This window comes from Lepidochelys kempii, chromosome 2 (genome assembly GCF_965140265.1).
Source record: "Lepidochelys kempii isolate rLepKem1 chromosome 2, rLepKem1.hap2, whole genome shotgun sequence".
NCBI lineage: Eukaryota > Metazoa > Chordata > Testudines > Cheloniidae > Lepidochelys > Lepidochelys kempii.
This window is the reverse complement of record NC_133257.1, coordinates 53,796,172-53,822,333: the sequence shown is the minus strand read 5'-3', so window position 1 is coordinate 53,822,333 and position 26,162 is coordinate 53,796,172. Positions and strand designations below refer to the sequence as shown.

The following is a 26,162-nucleotide window of genomic DNA, read 5'->3' as shown; positions in this document are numbered from 1 at the left end:
ACATTTAAATTGTTTTATTTAACTAAAACAACAACATTATGTATTCTGGATTTTTTTTCTTCAACAGAAAACATATAATATTTTAACAAAACAAGCAGATGAATTTTTGAATTTAGTTAAACATTCAAGTTTTTTAAAATCAGGTTTGTTTTTGTTAAAATTATTTTTAACTTAAATAGTTAAATGAAATACTTAAAAAAAATTAAATCAACTATGTCAGCCAGGTCAACATGAGAAACTTAAAATATAGGCTTCTGCAGCTAACTAGGTCATCTTCACCTTCATTTTCCTGTTTGTTCATAATCTAGAAATGAAAATCAAGCTTCCCTGCTTTTTCAGGTCCCAAACAATTTCTAATGTGGAATGAATTGGTCCAAAGGAAGAAAATATTCTTTCTACACTGGCAGAAGAAGCTACTGCTGTTAAAAGTGAGATTATCACTTCAACAGTCTCTGAATCCAAGTGCTTAAGTGACTTCCACCAGTTCACTGGTGTGACTTTCTTTAAAACATCTGCAATCATATATTTCTTGAATGGTTCATCCTTAGCTCCAAAGTTTATTATAGTTGGCATTATGGAGGGATGATTGCTGGATGTCCATGTCCTAGCCAACTCCTCTTCTTCAGCAGTTAAAGTTTGACTCTGGTACCGAGAATTGAGAATATTTGTAAGAAAATGAGCTGGAGATAGTGCTTGACCCATTTGTTTTTTTTTAATGCTTGTAATTTAACTCTGTCATTGCATATTTCTCTTTTTAAGATCTCACTTGGTTCCTTCCAAATTTCAACAGTGTCAGCAATAAAACAGCTATTTCCCTGCGTTTTGTTCAAGGCTACAGAACTAGGCTTCAGGGTGCTCAGCATGTGTTCAGCATTTCTCTTAAGCCCAATGTTGAGAACTTTGGCTGTCACAGTGCCATCTATGTTTTCACGATTTTGTTCACAAACTGTCATCAGATTAGGCCAGTTCTTGATATAGTGCTCAAAACAGTCCACTCCTGAGTTCCATCGCACGTCTCTTGTGGGAGAGTCAGCTTGGTTCCTTCCACTTTTTTCAGAGCAGCTGCTGCAGCGCGGTTGTTACAGAAGTATTTTGCAATTTCAACAACATTAGCCTTTATTTCTGGAACACTGAAGTCTTTGGCTAGGAGGTGCAACCATCTGTTATTAGCTTGGGACTCTCTTCTAAATAATTTCTTCTCATCTTGGATACATTTGCAGCATTGTCTGTGACCAAGCTGCGTACTAGACATTTGAACTTTTTTTTACAGTTTGTTATAGCTTTTACTGCTACTTCTTCTGCTGTGTGTGCATTTCCTGATGTATCAATTGTTTCTGTAAGGAAGACATTGCCTTCTTCTGTTGTCACACAAGCACGTACAACAGGATCATTGTGGACATTGCTCCACCCATCAAGACTCAGATTAACAATTGCACCCTGTAGACCTTTTGCACACTGCTCAATTTCTCTTTCATACACTTTATCCAGCAATTTGCCTGTGACATCTGCTCTGTTGGCTGGACTGTATCCTGGTCTGAATGACTGAACCATGTTAATGAAGTGTGGGTTCTCAATCATACAGAAAGGAGAGTTTGTTGCATAAACAAACCGGGCAATTTTTTCGTCAGTTACCTCTTTTTATAATCTGCTGGTTCTTAACACAAACTTATCTATGGTTGTTTCTGGATGGTGGAGATTTTTTTTTCTTTTTGCTACAGGTGATATACTGTGGCTATGTGACATACATGATGTGACTGAAACAGTATCATTAGCAGATAACTCTGAAACCATAGAAAATGATGATGATCTTGAAGTGGATAGTCTTCAGAATCCTGTATGTTGAGGATGGATTCTCCTAAACAAAATAAGTCAATGCAGTTATTTTATTATTATTACCACACTGCTCATTTAGTGTTACTCATTGCATTCACTGACACTCAGTACTACTTTAAAGGTGAAATCGTAAAAGGAAGATCTGCCTATTTCAGCTATTTATTGTTTATCACAAATGCATCTAAAATGATAGTACCATAGAGTAACAACTATATATTTTGCTCAAACATGAGAATTCAAGAATAGTCCAGAAGGAAGACAGGCAGTCCTTAAGAAAGAAGTATGAAATAAAAAAGTTTACCAACGTGAAGATCCTGCATGTTTAGACATGTTCCTTTCATTATCTTCAACGCAGCTTCTTCCTGAGAAGGAACACTTCTCATGATGTTGTTTCATTAGGACAACCAGGCCTTGCATTTCTTTGTTGCACTGTTTGCATTTTGCACACATGCCTGTCTTACCCACAGTTAGAGGAGCTTCATTAAAATATTCCAAAACTGGGTCTCTTTTATGGCCTGCTGCCATTATAGGTTTTCCCTTCTAGTGAGACAATGGTATGGAAGATCTCAAATCAATGAAGGCTACACTCAGAAAGACCTCAAGACTTCTGGAATATACTGCTCAAACAGTTTCACTTTTGTTTCTACTGCCTGTCCCTCCCATCTCACATTTATCTCCAGACTTCTTCTCCTTGTTCAGAGCTTTTCCGCCCCCAAAAACCTTCTATTCATTGAAATTTTGAAACTTTGTACTTTTAGAGAGCGGTAAGGGATTGACTCTGTGTACAAAAATTTGCAGAGGAACAATAGGGTTGAGGGCTGTTATTTCTACATACTTTTCTACATACTACATACATTTCTACATACATACTCTACATACTGTTTGTTTGTTTATTTATTTATTTAAAAACATTTTTGCTGTTAACAAGCATGTTATCTCTGGAGACACAAATCCACAGTTTGAGAACTGCAAAACTAAGCACCTCTGATGGTATCTTCTCGACTGAGCACTGAGTCTCATTGGGTAGATAGAAAGATAAATAATCTGTACAGAAGCCCCTGGAACTCCATAAGATTGGGTCCCTAATCCATGAACGATTGGAACTCATTTACAAAACTTTTCTTAAACATTACATGAATATATTGTCTCATACTATAGAATTAGAATTTATAATCCCTATTCCATGCTGAGATATATTTGAGCTATAATGTATCTTAATTAAAACTATCTTTAGATAGGTTTTTTCCTCAAAAAGCATTTTATCAAAAAAAATCGAATTTAAATTAAAAAAATCAGATATAAACAAAAATCCAATTTTTTTTTAAATAATTGATTTTTATCCACCCTGTTTCCTGAAGTGTTGTGGTAAATGACAATGGAAAAGAACAAACCAATCATTCAAAAAAGGTCTGGTTTCTTCATTGTGCTCGGTTAAAGTTGAAAGCTACAGTGATCTGAAGCCAATAGAGAGAAAAGGAAGATCGAGTGAGTCCGAGACAGACTTCTTCTGCAGCATATGCAGACAAACATTTACAGTTACCTCAGTACTTAAAAAGGAACATCACCTAGGTTCCTAGAGGAGTGGGAAGTTTCATCCATCCAAAGGAATTCATATCTTGGGTCCCTAAGTACATACAAATGTGGAGATCATGCAGTCATAGAAGATTAGGGTTGGAAAAGACCTCAGGAACAGCCTAGCTCCATCCTCTTTGGGACCCCCCTTCAGGTAGTTGAAGGCTGCTATCAAATCCCCCCTCACTCTTCTCTTCTGCAGACTAAATAAGCCCAGTTCCCTCAGCCTCTCCTCATAAGTCATGTGCCTCAGCCCCCTAATCATTTTTGTTGCCCTCCACTGGACTCTCTCCAATTTGTCCATATCCTTTCTGTAGATGAGATGACAAGAACCTCTGCTTCTTACAGTACTCTGTTGTCCTCACCAATCAAGAGCCCAGAGGCCTAAAAATGAAAACAAGAAAACCAAGTACTTCCTTCTGAGGATCAAACACCCTCGTGCGACATATCCATAATGCTTGGGAAAGAAGACTAGTTTGACTGATTATTTCAGTGGCTTTCAATATATCAGCAAAAAGAAAAGGAGTACTTGTGGCACCTTAAAGACTAACAAATTTATTTGAGCATAAGCTTTCGTGAGCTACAGCTCACGTCATCGGATGCATTCAGTGGAAAATACAGTGGGGAGATTTATATACATATGTTCTCTATGTATATAAATCTCCCCACTGTATTTTCCACTGAATGCATCCGATGACGTGAGCTGTAGCTCACGAAAGCTTATGCTCAAATAAATTTGTTAGTCTCTAAGGTGCCACAAGTACTCCTTTTCTTTTTGCGAATACAGACTAACACGGCTGCTACTCTGAAACCTTCCAATATATCAGGTAAATATTTAGGTTTTATGGATACCAGGCTTTAATCTGAATAATAACATGAAGGTCACATTCTCCCATCTGGAGTGTCATCTGCTCTCTCTTCCTGAAGGACTAGGAGAAAAATTTGGGAAAAAACCTTTTCTTTTCTTGTTGACTAAATCTTCTGTGATAAGTTGCTGCAAGAATGGTTGATCGGACTGTAAGGTTATGGAGTCTTGTTATCACAGGTCTTGGAGAGGTATTTTCCTTAGAAATAAGTCCTGCAGTTGGTAAACCCTATCTATTTTGGTTTCCCCCTCACCCTTGACCTTGAATACCAGAAACTTTGGGATCCAAAAGGAATGTCATAAATATAAAGGGAAGGGTAAACCCCTTTGAAATCCCTCCTGGCCATGGGAAAGCTCCTCTCACCTGTAAAGGGTTAAGAAGCTAAAGGTAACCTCGCTGGCACCTGACCAAAATGACCAATGAGGAGACAAGATACTTTCAAAAGCTGGGAGGAGGGAGAGAAACAAAGGGTCTGTGTGTCTGTCTATAATCTGCCTTTGTCGGGGATAGACCAGGAATGGAGTCTTAGAACTTTTAGTAAGTAATCTAGCTAGGTACGTGTTAGATTATGATTTCTTTAAATGGCTGAGAAAAGAACTGTGCTGAATAGAATAACTATTTCTGTCTGTGTATCTTTTTTGTAACTTAAGGTTTTGCCTAGAGGGGTTCTCTATGTTTTTGAATCTAATTACCCTGTAAGGTATCTACCATCCTGATTTTACAGGGGGGATTTCTTTATTTCTATTTACTTCTATTTTTATTAAAAGTCGTCTTGTAAGAAAACTGAATGCTTTTTCATTGTTCTCAGATCCAAGGGTTTGGGTCTGTGGTCACCTATGCAAATTGGTGAGGCTTTTTATCCAACATTTCCCTGGAAAGGGGGGGTGCATGTGTTGGGAGGATTGTTCATTGTTCTTAAGATCCAAGGGTCTGGGTCTGTAGTCACCTAGGCAAATTGGTGAGGCTTTTTACCAAACCCTGTCCAGGAAGTGGGGTGCAAGGTTTTGGGAAGTATTTAGGGGGGAAAGACGCGTCCAAACAGCTCTTCCCCAGTAACCAGTATTAGTTTGGTGGTGGTAGCGGCCAATCCAAGGACAAAGGGTGGAATATTTTGTACCTTGGGGAAGTTTTGACCTAAACTGGTAAAGATAAGCTTAGGAGGTTTTTCATGCAGGTCCCCACATCTGTACCCTAGAGTTCAGAGTGGGGGAGGAACCTTGACAAGGAAAAACACTTAATCAGATCAGACTCCTGTGTCCTAGTTTATTGGTGTGAGATAGCTCTGAGGCAGAGATTTGAGCAGGATTCAATATAGTATTAAATATGTGTATAGTTAACAGGAATATCCAGATTTAATCCATGAAAAACTGAAATGTCTGGTATTTCTGAGAACATAAATTCCATAGTGGATGGTAAAATTATAGTCAGGTTCTTGGATTATTCTAGTAGTAGTTACTGCTTGCTGTGGATCTTGAATTTTTCCCTTGCCTGACTCTGCTTTTCTGGAGTCCTATGTCTTTATTTGAGATTTTGTAGGGAATTTCCTTTTTGGAGGTTAGTATGGACATTCTTATATCTTAGTCTGAGCAACTGATCTGCAAGAAGATCTTAAACTCTTGAAAAAAAAAGAAGTATTGGCTTGGAGTTAAAAGGATTTTTGAGGAGCACTTCCATTGGGATGAATCAGGAACTGACAAGTCTTTGAGCACCTTCTGCATATTTCCACTCTTGGGGATGTGCAGATCCAGCGCAGCTAGATGGTGGAACCTTCTTGTAGTGGTGCCTATTAGACATCCCTTGCCCCGCCCTCTGTGTGCCTAGCACTTGTGACAGACATGGGGCTTAGCTATAAGAGTGTTGGCACCATTGCCACCTCAATTCCTTCCAAAGGCTGCAGCATTAGGATGTGAATCACCTGCCATCTGCTTCTTTCTGCAGTTAGTGCTGTAGTCTAACCCCCCCCCAAAACACTCACAGAAAAAATAAATCAGACAGTGATCGTAATAATTTTATATGAGTAGTGTAGTAACTTAGTAGTTACATAATTAGTATAGTTTATAGTTTTAAAAAGAAATTTTTTCTTAATTAGATTAGAAATAGATAACCGCTGTGATGGACATTAGCACAAAGAAACAAGGCTTCAAGAAAAATGTGTTGTGTCCAGCAGTCTTTCCTCCCTCTGATGCGCAGGTACAGTGCTTGAAATGTTTGGGTGAAAATTATTCACCAGCATACTGCCAAATATGCAGCGTGCTTGCCCCCGAGCCGGGAAGGGACGCCCTGCCAGTGTTTCTGTTACAGGATATGTTAATTGCTATGCCTACAAGATCCAAGACTTCAAAGGGATCAGGCAGAAAAAGTAAGAGACTGGAGTCAGCTCAGTCTACTTCTGCATCCAAGAAGTCATCTGGATCCATGATAAGAGCTTCGGTGCCAGGCTCCTGTTCCAAGTCAACTGAGACTCTGTTGGTGAGATCCTCAACTTTGACCTCTGCCAAAATACAATCTACACCAACCCTGGATCCAAACAGGAGTTATCAGGATCTGTGAGTGGCTCACCAGTGGCTTCAGTGTCGGACCTGGGATTTGATCTGAGGTTGGAGTTAGAGCTGGATCTGGTATGGGTGTCAACTGGACAGTTGTTTCCTGGAAGACGTGTTCTAAGTGGGGATCCTGAATTTCCTGAGTATCCTTTGGAGACTGCTATATCAAACTGGTCAAGCTGGCAGGACTATCCTATACCTGCTCGGATGCCATGGCCGTATTGGCCAACTCTTTCTCAATTTTCTTGGCATACTAGAAGATTGGACTTTGCAAGGGTAGAATAAATTCCACCACCTTCTATGGAACAGAGAGGTCAGGATCCTTCAGCCAGGGATCGAAGACTGTCAGATCCTCCCCAGCTTGCAGAACAGGAGGTAACTTCAGAAGAGGAATACCAAGAGGGACTTCCATAAATTTCCTTATGATTCAGGAGAGTTGTTGAGCAGCTCATCTCCTGATGACAATGTTGGAATGACGACAGCCTTGTCTCCCTTTGAGGATGCAATTCCTTACTGTGAGTTAGTGGATAGGATTGCATCGACCCTGAATTTACCATCAGTTGTTTTGGAGGATGTTCGATATTTAGGGTCGACAATGAAACTTAAAGTCTCTTTGCCCATAGTAGAAGGGTTATGGCAACTAGCTAAGTCAATTTGGTCCAAATCCTCTTCATGTCAACCAGTTTCCAAAAAGGCTGACAAGCTGCATCAAATCCCAGAATAGGGTTTCTCTTGTTTTCAAGTGCATCCTCTGTTCCCCTAAAAGTAAGGACTAAAAGGAGTAAAAGCCAACCCAAGGTCACACTTTTATTAGTTTTATTATGATGCCGCTGTTGGGTCAGACAGAAAAGGGATGGAGCTTATTCATATATGCACACATTCATCACATTCATACCCTCCTGCACCCACACACTTACACAGGCGGAGAGTTACCGAAGACAGCATGGGAAGCCGAGAAGCCGAAGCATGGTAGATCTGGTGTGTCCGCCTGCGGTCACGGATGCGGGCCGGTGAGCAGGTCAAGAAGAAGCAGGGGGCTTGTGTGCATGTCTATCGCCATGCTGGAACTGAGTGGCTCCTGTCACGTACACTGAGTTTTCCTTCTGTGTCCATCACCGAGAAGCATTCCCAGACAAGTTCATTTCATGCATACCAGGTTCTTCTTTTCTTTACAGCACCCTATGATTGCCTTCTCAGTGAAGATTACATCAGACACACCTGTCTCCTGTCTCCAGACTCTTTTCTCCTTGCAGTTCCTCTCCGCCCAGTCCCACATTCACTCCCTTGTTCATACTCCCTTATCTCCCTTATCTCCCACACTCCCTTGTTCACACTCTCTCTGAATATTGGAAAGCTTGGAGGTTCATACAAATGGTAACTGAAAAGGTTACAAAGCTTGCAAAGGTTACAAAACTTAAAAGACTATGCTAACAATAACAAGTTACAAAGTCTGCAAAAAGGCTGCAGAACTTAACGGTACAAGTTACAGATCTTACAATTGCATTTGAGTGGAGGCTTACGGCTTTGCATAACATCCTCAACTGAACTCCCTTGTCATAGCAGCTACAACACTTCAAAGACTGAGATCTGGCTTTCAACCTTCTATCCGCTGCCCTGCTCTCCCCTAGCTAAGCTACTGTCTGGAACTCGCTTGCAATAGCATTATCTCTTTGTAGACAAGCCTGGCTACATTTATCCTGTCTCCCACTAGGGACCAGGGCTAAAAAAGAAGACTTACCTTTTGAAGGAGATGGATTATTTAGCGTTCAGACAGTTGATACATTGGGTAATTAAAGGAGACTCTGTCCACAGCTAGGTCTCTAGGACTTATGTCACTTTACAGAAGATCTTCTATCTCAGTGTTCCATTATCACAGGCAGTACATACCATCAACTTCGTCTGTGTGACGGAGTGGACTAGGCTCTGAGGCCTCCTCCTGGAGGCCGTGTGGCCTTGCCACACCCAGGTCTAGAAAAGGGCAGTAGAGAGGTCCTCCAAGCTGCCTAGACTGGCTGTGTGGGTAGCAACCAATCAGGGCCCAGCAGGCTAGTATAAGAAGAGCTGCAGGGCCAGACTGAGAGCAGTTTCTTGCTAGATCTGGAGGAGTACATAAGAACAGCCATACTGGGTCAGACAAAGGTCCATCTAGCCCAGTATTCTGTCTTCTGACAGTGGCCAATGCCAGGTGCCCCAGAGGGAATGAACAGAACAGGTAATCATCAAGTGATCCATTTCCTGTCACCCATTACCAGCTTCTGGCAAACAGAGGCTAGGGACACCATCCCTGCCCATCCTGGCTAATAGTCATTGATGGACCTATCCTCCATGACCTTATCTAGGTTTTTTTGTTTGTTTTTGTTTTTTGAACCCTGTTATATTCTTGGCCTTCACAACATCCTCTGGCAGGAAGGTCCATAGGTTGACTCTGCATTGCATGAACAAAATACTTCCTTTTGTTTGTTTTAAACCTGCTGCCTATTAATTTCATTTGGTGACCCCAAGTTCTTGTGTTATGAGAAGGAGTAAATAACACTTCCTTATTTACTTTCTCCACACCAGTCATGATTTTATAGCCATCTATCATATCCCCCCCTTAATTGTCTCTTTTCCAAGCTGAAAAGTCCCAGTCTTATTCATCTCTCCTCATATGTCAGCCGTTCCGTACCCCTAATAATTTTTGTTGCACTTTTCTGAACCCTTTCCAATTCTAATATATCTTTTTTGAAATGGGGCGACCACATCTGCACACAGTATTCAAGATGTGGGCATACCATGGATTTATATAGAGGCAATATGATATATTCTGTTTTATTAGCTATCCCTTTCTTAATGATTCCCAACATTTTGTTCACTTTTTTGACAGCCGCTGTACATTGAGTGGATGTTTTCTGAGAACAATCCACAATGACTCCAAGATCTCTTTCTTGAGTGGTAACAGCTAATTTAGACCCCATCATTTTGTACCTATAGTTGGGATTATTGTTTTCCAGTGTGAATCACTTCGCATTTATCCACATTGAATTTCATCTGCCATTTTGTCGCCCAGTCACCCAGTTTTGAGAGATCCTTTTGTAGCTCTTCGCAGTCTGCCTGGGACTTAACTATCTTGAGTAGTTTTATATCATCTGCAAACTTTGCCACCTCACTGTTTGCCCCTTTTTCCAGATCATTTATGAATATGTTGAATAGAACTGGGCCCAGTACAGTCTCTTGGGGGACACCACTATTTACCTCTTTCCATTCTGAAAACTGACCATTTGTTCCTACCATTTGTTTCCTATCTTTTAACCAGGTTTCAGAGTAGCAGCCATGTTAGTCTGTATTTGCAAAAAGAAAAGGAGTACTAGTGGCACCTTAGAGACTAACAAATTTATTTGAGCATAAGCTTTCATGAGCTACAGCTCACTTCATCGGATGCATTCAGTGGAAAATACAGTGAGGACATTTATATACAAACAGAACATGAAACAATGGGTGTTACCACACACACTGTAAGGAGAGTGATCACTTAAGATGAGCTATTAGCAGCAGGAGAGCGCGGGGGGGGGGGGAGGTAAATGGCCCACCTTGATTATCACTACAAAAGGTTTTCTTTCCCCCCCGCCGGCCCGCTCTCCTGCTGGTAATAGCTCATCTTAAGTGATCACTCTCCTTACAGTGTGTATGATAACACCATAGCATCCGATGAAGTGAGCTGTAGCTCACGAAAGCTTATGCTCAAATAAATTGGTTAGTCTCTAAGGTGCCACTAGTACTCCTTTTCTTTTATCTTTTAACCAGTTACCGATCCATGAAAGGACCTTCCCTCTTATCCCATGACAGCGTACTTTGCTTAAGACCCTTTGGTGAGGGACCATGTCAAAGGCTTTCTGAAAATCTAAGTACACTATATCGACTGGATCCCCCTTGTCCATATGCTTGTTGACCCACTCAAAGAATTCTAGTAGATTGGTGAGGTGTGATTTCCCTTTACAAAAACCATGTTGACTCTTCCTCAGCAAATTATGTTCATCTATGTGTCTGATAACTTTGTTCTATATGATAGTTTTAACAAGTTTGTCCAGTACTGAAATCAGGCTTACTGGCTTGTAATTGCCGGGATCACCTCTGGAGCCCTTTTTAAAAATTGGCATCACATTAGCTATCCTCCTGTCATTTGGTACAGAAGCTGATTTAAATGATAGGTTACATACTACAGTTAGTAGTTCTGCAATTTCACATTTGAGTTCCTTCAGAACTCTTGGGTGAATACCATCTGGTCCTAGTGACTTATTACTGTTTGTTCCAAAACCTCCTCTAATGACACCTCAATCTGTGACAGTTCCTCAGATTTGTCAACCAAAACGAATGGCTCAGGTTTGGGAATTTCCATCACATCCTCAGCCATGAAGACTAATGCAAAGAAATCATTTTGTTTCTCTGCAATGGTCTCATTGTCCTTGAGCGGTCCTTTAGCATCTCGATCGTGCAGTGGCCCCACTTGTTGTTTAGCAGGCTTCCTGCTTCTGATGTACTTAATTTTTTTTTTTTGCTATTACTTTTTGAGTCTTTGGCCTTCCTAATTATATTTTTACACTTCACTTGCCAGAGTTTGTGCTCCTTTCTATTTTCCTCACTAGGATTTAACTTCCACTTGTTAGAGGAAGCCTTGTTGGCTCACTGCTTCTTTTACTTTGTTGATTAGCCATGGTGGCACTGTTTTGGTTCTCTTACTATGTTTTTTAGTTTGGGTTATACAATTAAGTTGAGCCTCTATTATGGTGCCTTTAAAAAGTTTCCATGCAGCTTACAGGGATTTCACTTTTGGCACTGAATCTTTTAACTTCTGTTTAACTAACTTCCTCGTTTTTGTGTAGTCCCCATTTCTGAAATTAAATACTACAGTGTTGGGCTGTTGTGGTGTTTTCCCTGCCACAGAGATGTTAAACTTTTATATTATAGTCACTATTACCAAGTGGTCCCGCTATATTCACCTCTTGGACCAGATCCTGTGCTCTACTTAGGACTAAATCAAAAATTCCTCTCCTCCTGGGGGTTCCAGGACTAGCTGCTCCAAGAAACAGTTATTTAAGGTTTCAAGAAACTTTATCTCTGCATGAGTGTGGATGGTGTGTGGCTGGCTGAGGGAGCTGCAGAACCCTGTACAGGGCAGTGCTGCCAGAAGTCAGGGAGAGCGAGAAGGATCTCTGAGCTGTTTTCTGGGACTGCATTAGGAAAAGGCCCCGAGGTAAGGGTGAAGACACCGCAGAGAAGTGGCCCAGGGAATTAGAGAAGCCATGTGACATAGTTAAAGGGACACAGCAGACAGCTGCTGTCTACAGGGTCCCTGGGCTGGGACCCAGAGGAGTGGGCGGGCTGGGGTCTTCCCCAACCCCCATAAACCACTGGGGGAAGTGGCCTATACACTGAGGCACCCCCAGAGGGGGGAACTGAACTGCAGTGGCCCAGCTGGAGAGTTGTGGCTGGAAAGGCCCTAAGAGGGGGAAGACTGTCAGCGGGGAGGGGGGGAGGGGGGTCTGTGGCACTGCTCTAACCCAGAGCAGGGACAACTTGTGACAGACATTACAGGGGGCACTGAGAGAGACCCCGGTTGGACTTGTACCCTGGAAGGAGTTTTGCTTTGCTTTCCTTTCATCACACAGACAGACTGTGTGTGACTCGGCCAGAGGGCTGAGTCACCAAAGGCAGACCACAGATGGCAGGGGGGACACTCGCAAGAGGTGAATGCGCCCCATTACAGTCTGCCTCCTAGCAGAGGAGCAACGATATCATCAGCACCAGGCCTACTTACAGACACGACAGGAAAAAACCCTTCAAACCTTGTAAGAGGACAAAGAATCCCTCAGCCACCCATAGTTTGCCACAACTTGGACCTCAGATTTGACTAGTTAGTTAGGAGCTTTGAATCGGTCCTAGCAAACCAGTTTGGAGACACTGTGCAGATTTTATAATAGATGAACAGCTTTCACCTTGGTTCTAGGTTTTGGATATAATAAGAATTCTATACCGCCCAGTTCAGATAATTTCCCCCGTACACCCCCACACACACATCACTCCCTCACTCTTTGGGGACCACTCTCATGAGAGACTGTTAGGAACAGAGGTACAAGCATTTCTGAACATGGGAGCTATAGAACAAGTTCCCATGACAGCCAGAAACAGAGGCCCTAAAAGCATTTCTTCCATAGATATGCAATTCAGTTATCCAAGCGGCCATAGAAAACATGACTGCAGTTTATTATATATGAACAAACAAATGGGACTCATTTGATTCACCTATGCAGTGAAGTGATAGAGATATGGGATTTGGTGCATACATTACAACATTTACCTGATAGCTTTACACACTTCAGGAGAACACAACAAATTGGCGGATCGTCTCGGCAGACAATCATCAGATGCATGATTGGTCTCTAAAAACCATGGAAATTCAGGTATCTTCAAACATTGGGGGTTCCCTACTCTAGATCTGTTTGCCACCAGTCTAAATACAAAATGCCCTTCCTTTTGCTCATGAGCAGGAGCAGACAGTCAATCTTTGACAGATGCTTTTCTCCTAAACTGTGGAATGGCTCTAAAGTATGCATTTCCCCCATTCACTTTGATTTCCAAAATTTTAAACAAAGTAAAGCAAGATTCAATCAGGATGATCTTAGTTGCTACAGAATGGACAAGACAACAGTGGAACACCAACCTACTCCACCTACCCAAGGGCAACCACTGGACTCTACCATGATTGACTGATCCTTTAAGACAGTACCAGGGGAAAGTGCTCCACCCACACCTCAAATCTCTACAATTAACAGCTTGGGCCACAGGACTTTGATGGAAGAGTTTCAGCAAATTCTTATTAATGCTAAAAAACACTCAACTAGAAGGTGTTATGTCTGCAAATGGAAAAGATTTACTATATTGGCAGGAAATAAGAATGAAAATCCAGTCTCAGCCCTGATTCAAATGATCTTAGAATATCTATTACACTTTTAAAAAGAGGGTCTATCTGAGTCATCTATTAGAATACACTTAGTGGCTATTTCATCGGTACACATGCAGCCTAGAGACAAACCCATTTTATCATATAACATGGTAAAGAAAATTTTGAAGGGTCTATTGAATCTTTATCCACCCACTAGAGATCCTGTCCCTTTGTGGAATTTAAATTTAGTATTGACTCAGTTAATTTCTGCCCCTTATGAGTCATTATGAGATTGCTCCCTTTTTCACCTTTCAGTAAAAACAGCTTTCATTTTGGCAATCAATTCTGCTAGAAGAATATGTGAGTTGCATGCATTAATGGATGATCCTCCCTATGCTATTTTTCATAGATACAAGATGGTCCTTAGGTCATGTCCCAGATTAATTCAAAAGGTTGTTTCCAATTTTCATGTAAATCAATATATAAACCTGTATTTTTCCCAAAACCTCATATACATAAGCGAGATGCTAGATCACATTCCTTATATGAAAAAGAGTTCTCTCATATTACCTGGATATAATGAAGGTCTTCAGATGTTCTAAATTGTTTGTCTCTTTATTGGTTCTTCAAAGAGTAGGGCTCTTTCAGCTCAGTCACTATCTAGATGGGTCAGACTTGGTATTGAGGAGTGTTAAAGGTGAACTTCACTTTCCCTTCCTTCTTCTCTTAGAGCTTACAGTACTGGGGGGTGGCCATATCTACAGCATTTCGCAGACATGTTCCTATTGTGTTTTGCAAGGCCATTACATGGGCTCAATATGTACTAGATTTAGAATTTGTGTCCAGTGCTTGTTTTGGTAGGGCAGTACTTCAATGGTTGTTAAATGAGGGCTTCACCCCTCCTTCCTTATAAAGGTACTGCTCGCCAAACTTTCCCAAGAATAGGAATATTCAGACGGCACTGGAAGAAGAAATGGAGGTTACTTGTAACTGGAGTACTTGGAGATGCACTCTGCACATTCACATTCCCTGCCCACATTCCCTGCTTCTGCAGAGTCCTAATTGTATCTTTACTTGGTATTCTGCATTAGCATTTGGAAGGAACTGAGGCAGCAATGGCACCAATGCCTCTCCTGTAGCCACATCCCAGCTCTGATGCGAACTCGAGGGACAGAAAGTGAGGGGCAAGGTTTCTCTAATAGGCACTGTTACTAGAAGGTTCCACCATCCTTGCTGCACTGGATCGGCACATCCCCAAGAATATGAATATACAGAGTGCATCTTGAAGAACTCCAGTTACTAGTAACAGGTTTCAGAATGGTAGCCGTGTTAGTGTGCATCAGCAAAAAGAATGAGGAGTACTTGTGGCACCTTAGAGACTAACAAATTTATTTGGGCATAAGCTTTCATGGGCTAAAACCCACTTCTCTAAGGTGCCACAAGTTACTAGTAAGTACCTTCCATTTCCTATGACCACCCTTACGCTGGATCAGGCTGTAGATGTGATATATCTTGATTTTAATAAGGCTTTTGACACAATTCTACAACATATTCAAAAGGAAACTTGGGAAATGTGGTCTAGATTAAATTACTATGCTATATACTCAGTGCTTATCAGTGATTCATTGTCAAGATGGGAGGGTGTATCTAATGGGTCACGCACAGGTCAGTCCTGGGTCTGACACTATTCAATATTTTCATTAATGACTTGGATAATGGAGTGGAGAATATGCTTATAAAATTTACAGATGAAACCAAGTTGCGAGGAGTTGTAAGGACTTTGGAGGAGAGGATTAAAATACAAAACAATTTTAATAAATCAGACGGTCTAAAATCAACAAGATGAAATTAAATTAAGTGAAAGGAAGGAAAAATCAAAAGCATATATACAGAATGGGGAACAACTTTCTAGGCAGTAGTACTGCTGAAAAGGATCAGGGATTATAGTGGATCACAAATTGAATATGAGTCAATAATATGCTGTTGCTAAAAAGGCTAATATCATTCTGAGGTGTATTAACAGGAATGTCTTATATAGGACACAGGAGATAATTCTCCTGCACTACGTAGCTGTAAGTTTTGATTTCCAAATAGTTCTCGGTTTACAACAGCTTAATTTATAGAGCACTATGATGATTCATACTTCCTGCAATAGGCTATGAAGGCAATGTTGCCAATTATTGCCTGTATTCTGTATACATTGGCCAGATGGAAAGATTATGCTTTGGTGAAGCTGGCGCCATGGAATCCCTTCTTAGACACTCTGCAACCCTGAAAGAGTAGGAATATCTTACAAAGCAATCAGAATAGTCCAAATTTTGCAAGTCAGTGAAGGCTCATGCAGTTTTATGGAAGTACCAGCTCTTAGTCACATATTGTGGCCTGTATAATTTTTAAAGGTGAGTTTGTAGGTGACTTATTTTTATTACATAATGAACACCCAAAAAACCTACAGTAGAAGAAGGTTAAGATTCTGAAGGCAAGCACTCAAAAGTTAAGAAATTCTGGAATGTGCATCTTTAATTCCACAGGCATATGCATTATATTTGTGTTTAATGACATGATCACACACTATTTTTTCCATGGGACCCCTGCTCATCAATGAATGAGTAGTTCTTCAATATTTTATGTTTATCTGCCTATTTCAAAGTGTGCCCCCAGGCTTTATTTTACTGCCACCATCCCAATGCTGCCCTGAATACAGCATTATTCACTTCTTCAGGGACATTTCCATCGTCCTCTTGAAATAGGAACCGAGTGCTTCACATACAATAATGAATTTGTCTCCTCTGTAAGATTTGGTAAGGGTATTATATCCCCATTTTATAGCTGCATAACTGAGATAAATTAAGGCCAACTGTCCACTAATTTGGGATGCCCAATTTGTGGGAGACAGGGTCTAATTTTTCAAAGCCCTTAGCATTTGTATAGCACGTTACATGTTCAAAGCACGGCTCCAACTGACTTCAGTTGCAATAGTGTGTGTACTTCAGCACTTCTGTAAGTCAGATGCTAGGTGGACCCTTAAAATGAGAAACACAACTAATGGCCAGCTGTAAAAATGTTGGTTTACTGACTTGTCCAGCATCACACAGGAACTCTGTGGCAGAGGCAGGTGTGGTGTTCAGATTGAAAATCACTCTGAGCCAAGGAATCTGACAGTGTTTCCACTTCATTCGGTGTCTGACTTCTAACTGACCAGCATTGCACATGAGCCTTCTGCATAACACAACTTGTTCCAGTTGGCTCTTGCCAAACCCTCTTAAAGGTACACTTCCCCACAACAGGGATAGAATCCAGTTCTCCAGGGTGGCATTCAATTTCTATTACCATACGACTATCCTTTCTCTTTTTACAGTCACCTGCCTTCTTCACTACGTACCTTCCAACTTCTGCAACAAATGAGGCAGAGGCCCTACAGACAACAGCCTTTTTCATTACACAACCCTGATTTGTTCCTAAAGCACTGTTTATCCTGTGCACTGAATGAGGCAGGGGTCCTGTGGAAAAATGTGTAATCATGTAATTAAAGACTGCATCATAATGCATATGCATAAGAAGGCTGAATTAATGTGCTCAGTCCCTGCATTCCTGGGCTGGAGCGTGCTCAGTGCAGATTGATTTTCTGAGACTTTACCTGCCAAGTCTCTAATTAGAATGTGTAAACTGGAATATTTGAAGGCTTATATCTTGGATCCAATTTTCACAAGCATAGCAAAAGGCACAACTCTTGACAGCAGGGTGACCCACTTTGCCAAATTTCAAGCCCTTAAGAGCATAAGGGCTCCCATACTGGGTCAGACCAATGATCCATCCAGCTCAGTATCCTATCTCTGAGAATAGCCGCTACCAGAGCTTCAAGGGGAGTGTAAAGAACAGGGCAGCTGGAGTGATCCACCCTGTCTTCCCCTTCCAGCTTCTGGAAGTCAGAGGTTTAGGATTGCCCTGAGCATAGGGTTACACCCCTGACCATCTTGGCTAATAGCAATTGATGGACCTATCTTCCATGAATTTATTTAGTTCTTTTTTGAACCTAGTTATACTGTTAGCCATCACAACACCCAATGGCAATGAGTTCCACGGGTTAATTGTGCATTGTGTGAAAAATACTTCCTCTTGTTTGTATTAAACCTGCTGCTTATTAATTTCATTGGGTGACCCATGGTTTTTGTATTGTGGAAAAGAATAAATAATACTTTTCTCTGCACCATTCATGATTTTATAGACTTCTATCATATCTAGTTGGGTGAACAGCCCTACACTTTTTAGTCTCTCCTTAGCTGGAAGCTGTTCCATACCTTTGATCATGTTTGTTGCCTTTCTCTGAAACTTCTCCAGTTCCACTGTATCCTTTATGGGATAGGGTGACCAGAAATGGACACAGTATTCAATGTGCGGGCACACCATGAGTTGTGGCATTATGCCATATAGTAGCATATATGTGCCATATAGTGGCATTATGATATTTTGTCTTATTTTCTATCCCTTTCTTAACAGTTCCTAACATTCTTGCTCTGGCGCATGGAATGCTAGAGTTTCTCAATGGAAAAGTTGCAATAATTTTTTTGAACAAGGGCAAAACAATGTAGGCTTCCCTAATCTTGTTCCTTGAAATAACTCAAGCTTCCAATAAATAAATATTAGCCTGAGATAGACACCTTACATTGAAAATTTCAGCCTGAACAATGTGGAAAAGTTATAAGCAACTGAAAACAGGATCTTATAGTGGGAAGTGTGTGATGGGGTGTGCACCCTACATCAGTCCTGAAGAAACTGAATTAGGTGAGGGGGCCCAATCAGTCAGTTAAGCTGCAAATAGGGGAGATTTAGCTTGTAGGGAGGCCACTAATTCGAATGAAACTCACCTGTAAGGGAATAGGTGGGGCTTCTATAAAGTCAAGAAACTGACAACGGTGTGGGAGGCTGCATGGAGGAAGCCTGTAGTCTCTCTCTCTGAGGTTTAGTGAAGTGGGGAGGATAGGAACCCTCTGAGAAAGGATTTACTTAGTAGGCCTAAGAGAAAGGGGTCTGGAGAATGAAAAGCTTGGGAAAAGCACAGTAGGAAGTAGTCCGGGGTGAGAGTAGTAAGGTTGGTGTAGCCAATTAACTGCTTGCTACAGGGCCCTGGGCTGGAACCCAGCATACAGGGTGGGCCAGGGTTCCCCTCATATCTATTGGTAGAGCGGTGTTGCTTGGGGCAGTGAATGGGAAGACTGCCTGAGTCACTGCAGGATTGACATAGTCAGGGTAGTAGTGGGCATGAGGACTGCCTGATGCTGCATGTACAGAGACTTGGAAAGACTTCCTCTGAAAGGGAAATCGCAGTGTGGCTTGGCTGGAGGGCTGAGTCACAAAGCAGCCATGGTGTGACTCCATCAGTGGGAGGAGAACAGCAATGGTGGAAGAGAAGAAAAGGGGCACTGAACCAGGCGGAGCGAATTGCCGGAAGGAGGTGCCACACTACACTGAGTAGAACACATGTGACAGTCAGTTAACCTTAACTACAGGTGGCATTATCAGCTCTGTCTATGATATTCTCATATACCAAAAAACTAGAACAGAAGCAATGATACCAAAAGAGACACCATTTTGTTAGATATGTTACAAGTGGGTTTTGTTACAAAAGGAGTAGTAATATCTAAGTAAGAAATTGTGAGGTATAAGCAACTAATAAATATTTATAAATTCATCAAAAATTAAATATGGACATATAATTAGTAAAATGCCAATATATTATTCTCTGAAAATACTCATACATATCTTAAGTCATGTCTGTTTTATGTTAAATACACTATGTAAAATATATACACTAAAGTCATCACAATTAATGTAAGCTATTCTAACTATTCCTGCAGCTAACTGTGATTACCAAATCCACAAAGCTAGTATTTTCTCCAGTCAGCTGATCTTCCTCATGTTCAGGAGCTACCCTTTTCTGTATCCACAGGCCTTACTCTGTCTTGCCTCTAGCTACTTCAGCAGCATCTGTGCTAGATCCCTCCAAAAATGATACCTCTCCCTAGGCTGAGTAAAATAATTCATTCCCATACCTTTCCTGTGGCAGAGACCTGGTTTCATTTTTTTGGCCTTCTAAGCAGTTTGCAGATCCCATCAGATACCAGTACTTCAAATATTATTGCATCAGCAGAACTGGCTCAGGAGCCATTCTTAACTAGCATAACTGTTAATTTTGATCCATGATGTGGCTACATAAAACATCCTATTAATTTGACATTTTTCTTTCCTTGCAGTTTCCAAGGCAGTAGGCATCGCAGTAGGCATCTAAAAAGTTTCTTCTCACCTTAAAGTCATATAAAGGTACTCAAAAAACATGACCAAGTACTTGTAGATAGCTACAGAGTCTAAGTACTTTTCATTGTGTGAAGGTGGGGCTACAGCATTCTATTCTGTTTGTCTTTGCTTCCAATTGTGTTGTTAGCTTCCACTTCTTGTACTTCAGCAGTTCAATTTGTTGGTTTCCAATGGCTTTGTCCCCAGGAACAAGGCATAGGATCGTCTCATCAGGACTTTGGCAAAAAGTATTTACGTAAGCAGACAGATACACTTGAAGAATGCATGTAAAGTGCAAAGGTATCTAGCAATGGCACTTTGAAAAAACAGAAAGGACTGCATCTTAAGTTTTTTACCTAGCAATATCTTTTTCAAACTTATTCCAGCAGGATCTGAGACTAGATATAGTTTCCTTTAGTTCACATAATTCTTGGCAACATTTTTTCTTGGGGCCTTGTGCCCCTGTTGTGTCTTTGCTGGTTTGTGTAACCAATATGCAAACCTGTAAAAGAATAGTTTTTAAATTGTTAATCGAGATGAGCTTATGTTCCTTTCTGCAGAGAAATACTTTAAAACATAAAACAATCAATAAATATAATTAACCTAACTGAGCCAGAACACTGGGCTACTCACAATAAGGCCATAGAATCTTAGTCACTTGTGATCACAACCAGATCAAACCACTAGAGTAGGGCTGGGCAAACTTTTTTTGGCCTGAGGGCCACACTGGGGTTGTGAAACCGTATGGAGGGCCGAGTAGGGAAGGCTGTGCCTCCATATACAGCCTGGCTCCCCGCCCCCTCCCACTTCCCGCCCCCTGACTGCCCCCCTCAGAACCCCCAACCAGTCCAACCCCACCCTGCTCCTTGTCCCCTGACCACCCCCTCCCTGAACCCCCTGCCTCTAACCGTCCCCCCAGGACCCCACCCCCTATCCAACCCCTTCTCCGTGTCTGCCCCCTCCCGGGACCCTGCCACCCCTAACCGCCCCCCCCGGGACCCCACCCCTTATCCAACCCCCCCTGCTCCCTGTCCCCTGACTGCCCCAACCCCTATCCACACCCCTGCCCCTGACAGGCCCCCCGGGACTCCCATGCCTATCCAACTCCCCTGTTCCCCGTCCCCTGACCACCCTTCCCCCCCACCTCCACCCCATCCAACTGCTCCCTGTCCCCTGGCACCCCCTGCCCCTTATCCAACCGTCCGCTGCTTACCATGCCGCTCAGATAGGCAGGACTGGAAGCTGCGCCACCCAGCCGGAGCCAGCCGCGCTGCCCACACAGCGAGCGGAGGCTGCAAGGCAGGGGGGACAGTGGGGGAGGGGCGGGGCAGGACGGTCCCACAGGCTGGATGTGGCCCATGGGCCGTAGTTTGCCCACCTCTGCACTAGAGGCACAGTGGCTCTTTACACCAAACCAGAAAACTCAGTTTTGACTCCGAAGAAAGAAGCCACCTGCTGAACTACCAGCACACCTTCCTGTAGCATCCAGTGGTGCTCTGAAGGGTTCACATGCAAGTACTGAACTGGCCTAATCCTTGGTTAGTTAATGCGTATAAAAACCCCAAATCCAATTAGAGCAAAAGCTTTGTTATCCGGCATGTTGGGGGAATAGGGGGGTGCCAGTTAATCAAATATGCCGGTTAACTAAGAGTTATACATTAACAATTGTAGGGAGATGGGGTGTGGAAGGGGATATGGGCTCTGGGCTGGCAGTGTGGGGTCAGAAATTAGGGGTTCAGGGTGTGGGAGGGAGAGCCAGGCTGAGGACTGGGTGTGCGAAGGGATGAGGGCTCTGGCTGGGGGTGCAGGCTCTGGGGTGGGGCCAGGGCTGAGGGGTTTGGGCTGCAGGAGGGGGCTCCAGCTGGGGCTATGGGGTTTGGAGTGTGGGACGGGGTGTGGGTGGAAGAGGGGGTTGGGGTGGGGGGGGCATGGGCTCTGGGAGGGAGTTTGGGTGCGGGAGGGAGCTCAGGGCAGGAGGTTGGGGCACGAGAGCGGTTTCAGGGTGTCAGATCTGTCCTGCACTCACCTGGGGCGGCTCCCCATAAGAGGCGACATGATGTCCCTGCTGCTCCTAGGCAGAGGCACGGCTGGGCGGCTATGGTAAGCACTAACGCTTTTCAAAATAAGTACTGTGATAATATTTTTGAATCATAATTTTTCAGTTTCACCCTTTAATAGTACAGTAAAAGCTGAGCTATCTGGGACTTTACCCACCAGAAAGCTCTATAGATGTCTGATCGTCATTGAAAGTCTGGTTGGCATGGGGCCGTCAGGCTCCCCACCTGGCTCCGTGTAGCTCCCCGGAAGCAGCGACATGATGTCCCTGCTGCTCCTAGGTGGAGGAATGGTCACAGGGACTCCGTGCGCTGCCTCCACCCACAGGCGCCGCCCCCACAGCTCCTATTGGCCGCAGTTCCCAGCCAGTGGGAGCTGTGGAGCCAGCGAGGGGGCCAGGGGCAGTGCACGGAACCCCTGTGACCATTCCTCCACCTAGGAGCAGCAGGGATATCATGTCGCTGCTTCCAGGGAGCTACACGGAGCCAGGTAGGGAGCCTGACGGCCCCGCACCAACCGGACTTTCAATGACGATCAGACATCTATAGAGCTTTCTGGTGGGTAAAGTGCCAGATAGTACAGTAAAAGCTGAGCTATTAAAGGGTGAAACTGAAAAATTAAGGTTCAAAAATATTATCAGAGTACTTATTTTGAAAAGCGTTAGTGCTTACCACAGAATCTTTCCATAGACGTCAATGGGCTTTACATCAGAGCCTTAAACTCTGTGTCAAGGGGCATACTATATAGGATGAGTTTTAGAACATTTCATTTTGGTTGATGGTAGTAACCTTCTATTCTGAAGAGCCTTAGAGAGCAATGTACTTTCTTTTTTAGATAAAAATATGCAAGATAATTTGTAGGCTCTCCCAACAACTTACCTTTCTATTTTTGCTCCCCCTATCACATCTGCATTGTAGAATTTCTAATGTCATACATGAAACCACAGCAGTTTGCCATCTGAAATCTTTGTTGATCTTTTGTTTATTAAAGAATTTAAGCAAGTCACATGCCATATTCTGTAATGACCTTATTTCCTATGAAGAAAGAAATAAAGAAAAGAAGCCTTGAGTTTGAGTTCCCTTAGATTTTACAGTTTCAGTACGCATTAGCTTGTTTAGCTTGTTATGCTGTTCTCTTCCAATATATCATGTGACTAACCTGACTAAATTTTCAGATTCTTGTAGTGTATGAAGCATTACTAGATGTGTTGAATTCAGTCTGCAATTACAACTGACACTGGTGGGTTTTGACCTTGTCTAAAGCAAACTAATATATCAAATTTTAAAAAGTGATTCTGTGGTTATGACAATTACCTATGTGTGAATTTATAAATATTAGTATGTATAGTAATGAGATTTCCCCCCTACCCCCCATTAACAACTTTGGCTTCTACATGGGGACAATGTCTGCCACATTATTTTACAAATACTTCTTACTAGAAAGTGCAGATTATTTTGTAAAAGATGTCTTACATACATAGACTTAAAGATCAATATCTGAAGTGAAGGTTTAGTTGTATTGGTAACACCAGAAAAAATTCTGGTAGGAAAATAAAACAAAGCATTTGAAAGATTAACGTTTACTTGTAAGCTAACTGACACAAAGACGGCATCCTGTTCTTCATTCCATATTGAATGAAAATATTTTTTAAAAATCAGTATTTTGATAAGTGAATATAATCTCTGTAGTATGAGATATTGGCTTCTTTGGATACAGAATTACTATTTAAAGATTCAAATAAAAATCAAGTAATTATGTGCAGTATGCATAAATTTTAGGCCCAGAAAAGATTAAAAGGAAATTATTTTATTAGCTTTTAGGAGCCCACTATGCTTGACTCTGTACAAACATGGAAAAAAAGATGGTCTCTGACTCAAAGAGTTTATAAGCTAAATATAAGAAACTGATGGAGACAGACTGACAGGTATGGGAGGAGGAGTATAAGGAAACAATGAGACAATATTGGTCAATATGATAGGCTGTGGCCTCAGCACACCAGCAGTCTAACCATTGCAAGTTTTAAAATGAACAGTTCTATAATACAAATTCTGAATACCAGGACTTGCTGTGATTACAACATAACAGTACCCATCAACAGAATTTGTCACACAGGGATTGGATTATACAGAAAAGAAATCAACAACACACAAGGCAAGTAAACTCTGGGGGGAAAAATGTACTAACCTTTCTGGAACTGTTATTCTTCGAGATGTGTTGCACATGTCCATTCCAATGTAGATGTGTGTGCACCCCGAGCACAGCTGCCAGAAATTTTTCCCTCAGTGGTATCCATCGGGTCGGCTCTGGTGTGTTCTAGGGCCATGTGTCCTTTGGTATATAGGGCACTGCCAACCCCATACCTCCTGAGTTCCTTCTTTCCAGCCAACTCTGATAAGATGGGTAGGAGGGTGGGTCTTGGAATGGACATGTGTAACACCTCTTGAACAAGTTACAGAAAGGTTTTCTTTTTTGAGTGATTGCACATGTCCATTCCAACGTAGGAGATTCCCTAGCAGTTGTACAGGTGTCCCTAGCCTCTGTTTGCTGGAAGCTGGGAATGGGCGACAGGGAACGGATCACATGATGATTACCTATTCTGTTCATCCCTCTGGGGCACCTGGCATATGCCACTGTCAGAAGACAGGATACTGGGCTTTCTTATGCTCTTCTGTAGGTGGACGGCTCAGAGTTTACTGACATGCTGACTGCAACTCAGCTTGGCTAAATCCAGCATTGTCCCTAGCCTGCTGAGTAACGGCATAATGAGAAGCAAATGTGTGCACCAACAACCAAGTTGCTGCGCTAAAAATGTCGTGAATAAGGACCTGTCCTCAAAACGCTGCTGAAGACCCTTTGTGTCCTTGTTGAATGAGTGGTTAGGATGGGAACACCTGCTAGTTTGTTACACATGTGATCCATAATGTCATCCATACACGACATGATCCATAATGAAATTATCTGAGCTGAGATGGAGAGACCTTTCATCCCGTTTGCAACCGCTACAAACATCTAGGTGGATTTCCGAAACTGTTTGGTCCTTTCTATGTAGAAAGCTAGTGCAAACCTAACATCTAATGAGTGGAGCCTTTGCTCTTCCCTGTTTGTATGTGGCTTCGGATAGAAAACCAGTAGGAAGATAGCTTGATTGCTATGGACCCAGGAGACCACCTTTTGGAAGAAGAGCAGGGTGAGGACACAACTGCACCTTATCCTTAAAGAACACTGTGTACAGCGGCTCCAAAGTGAGGGCACAGATCTCTGAAACTCTTCTGGTTGAAGTAATGGCCACTAAGAAGGTCACCTTCCAGGAGAGGTACAGTAACAAGCAAGTTGCCAGTGGCTTGAACGGGGGACCTATAAGCTTTCATAAGACAAGGCTGAGGTCTCAGGGGAGGGGGGACTGGCTGTTGCACCTGAGGGTACAACCTCTCAAAGCCCTTAAGGAAATGGTTAGAAAGATGGATCGGTCACCCAAGGGTGAAAAGCAGAGATTGCTGCCAGGCGGACTCTAATCGATGCCACGCTTAAACTCTAATCGACTGCAGTTTCAAGTGCAGTAAGTACTCTAGAATGAACGGCAGTGACAATCACATAGGCGAGACACCCTTCTGGGAAGACCAAATAGCAAACCACTTCCATTCTGCCAGGTAAGTCACTCGGTGGAAGGCTTTCTGCTTCCTAGTACAACCTCAAGGACCTGCTTCAAGCAGGCTAGTTCTGTGGGGGTTAGCCATGGAGCATCCAGGTCATCAGGTGGAGGGACCCAAGGTTCAGGTGGAGCAGATGACCGTGGTCCTGAGAGATCAGGTCTGGATGTAGAAGTAGTGGGATTGGTGACGCCGCAGAGAGGCAAACCAATGCGGGCAGGGCCAAGCCGGAGCTATCAGAATGACCTGCACTTGGTCCCGCTTGATTTTCAACAGGACCTTGTGCACAAGTGGAATAGGAGGGAAAGCACAGAACAGGTGACCTGTCCATGGAAGAAGGAAAGCATCTGAAAGTGACTCGGGGCTGTGACGCAAAAGGGAGCAGAACTGGTGACACTTCCTGTTGTGCTTTGTAGCAAACAGATCTACCTGGGGAGTT

The 26,162-nt window shown here is 42.6% G+C and overlaps 1 protein-coding gene across 2 annotated transcripts in view; it reads right to left on the bottom strand.

Annotated features, from left to right (window-relative positions):
- Positions 1–15,198: 15,198 nt before the first annotated feature.
- IL7 (interleukin 7) overlaps positions 15,199–26,162 on the bottom strand; it is a 23,398-nt gene continuing 12,434 nt past the window's right edge. For both annotated transcript variants that reach the window (XM_073330761.1, XM_073330760.1), the window contains 2 exons: positions 22,955–23,110; positions 15,199–20,523 (listed from right to left, as the gene is read on the bottom strand). In XM_073330761.1, coding sequence (XP_073186862.1) covers positions 20,374–20,523; positions 22,955–23,110 — 306 coding nt within the window. In that variant the 3' untranslated portion in view covers positions 15,199–20,373. The remainder of the gene's footprint in view (positions 20,524–22,954; positions 23,111–26,162) is intronic.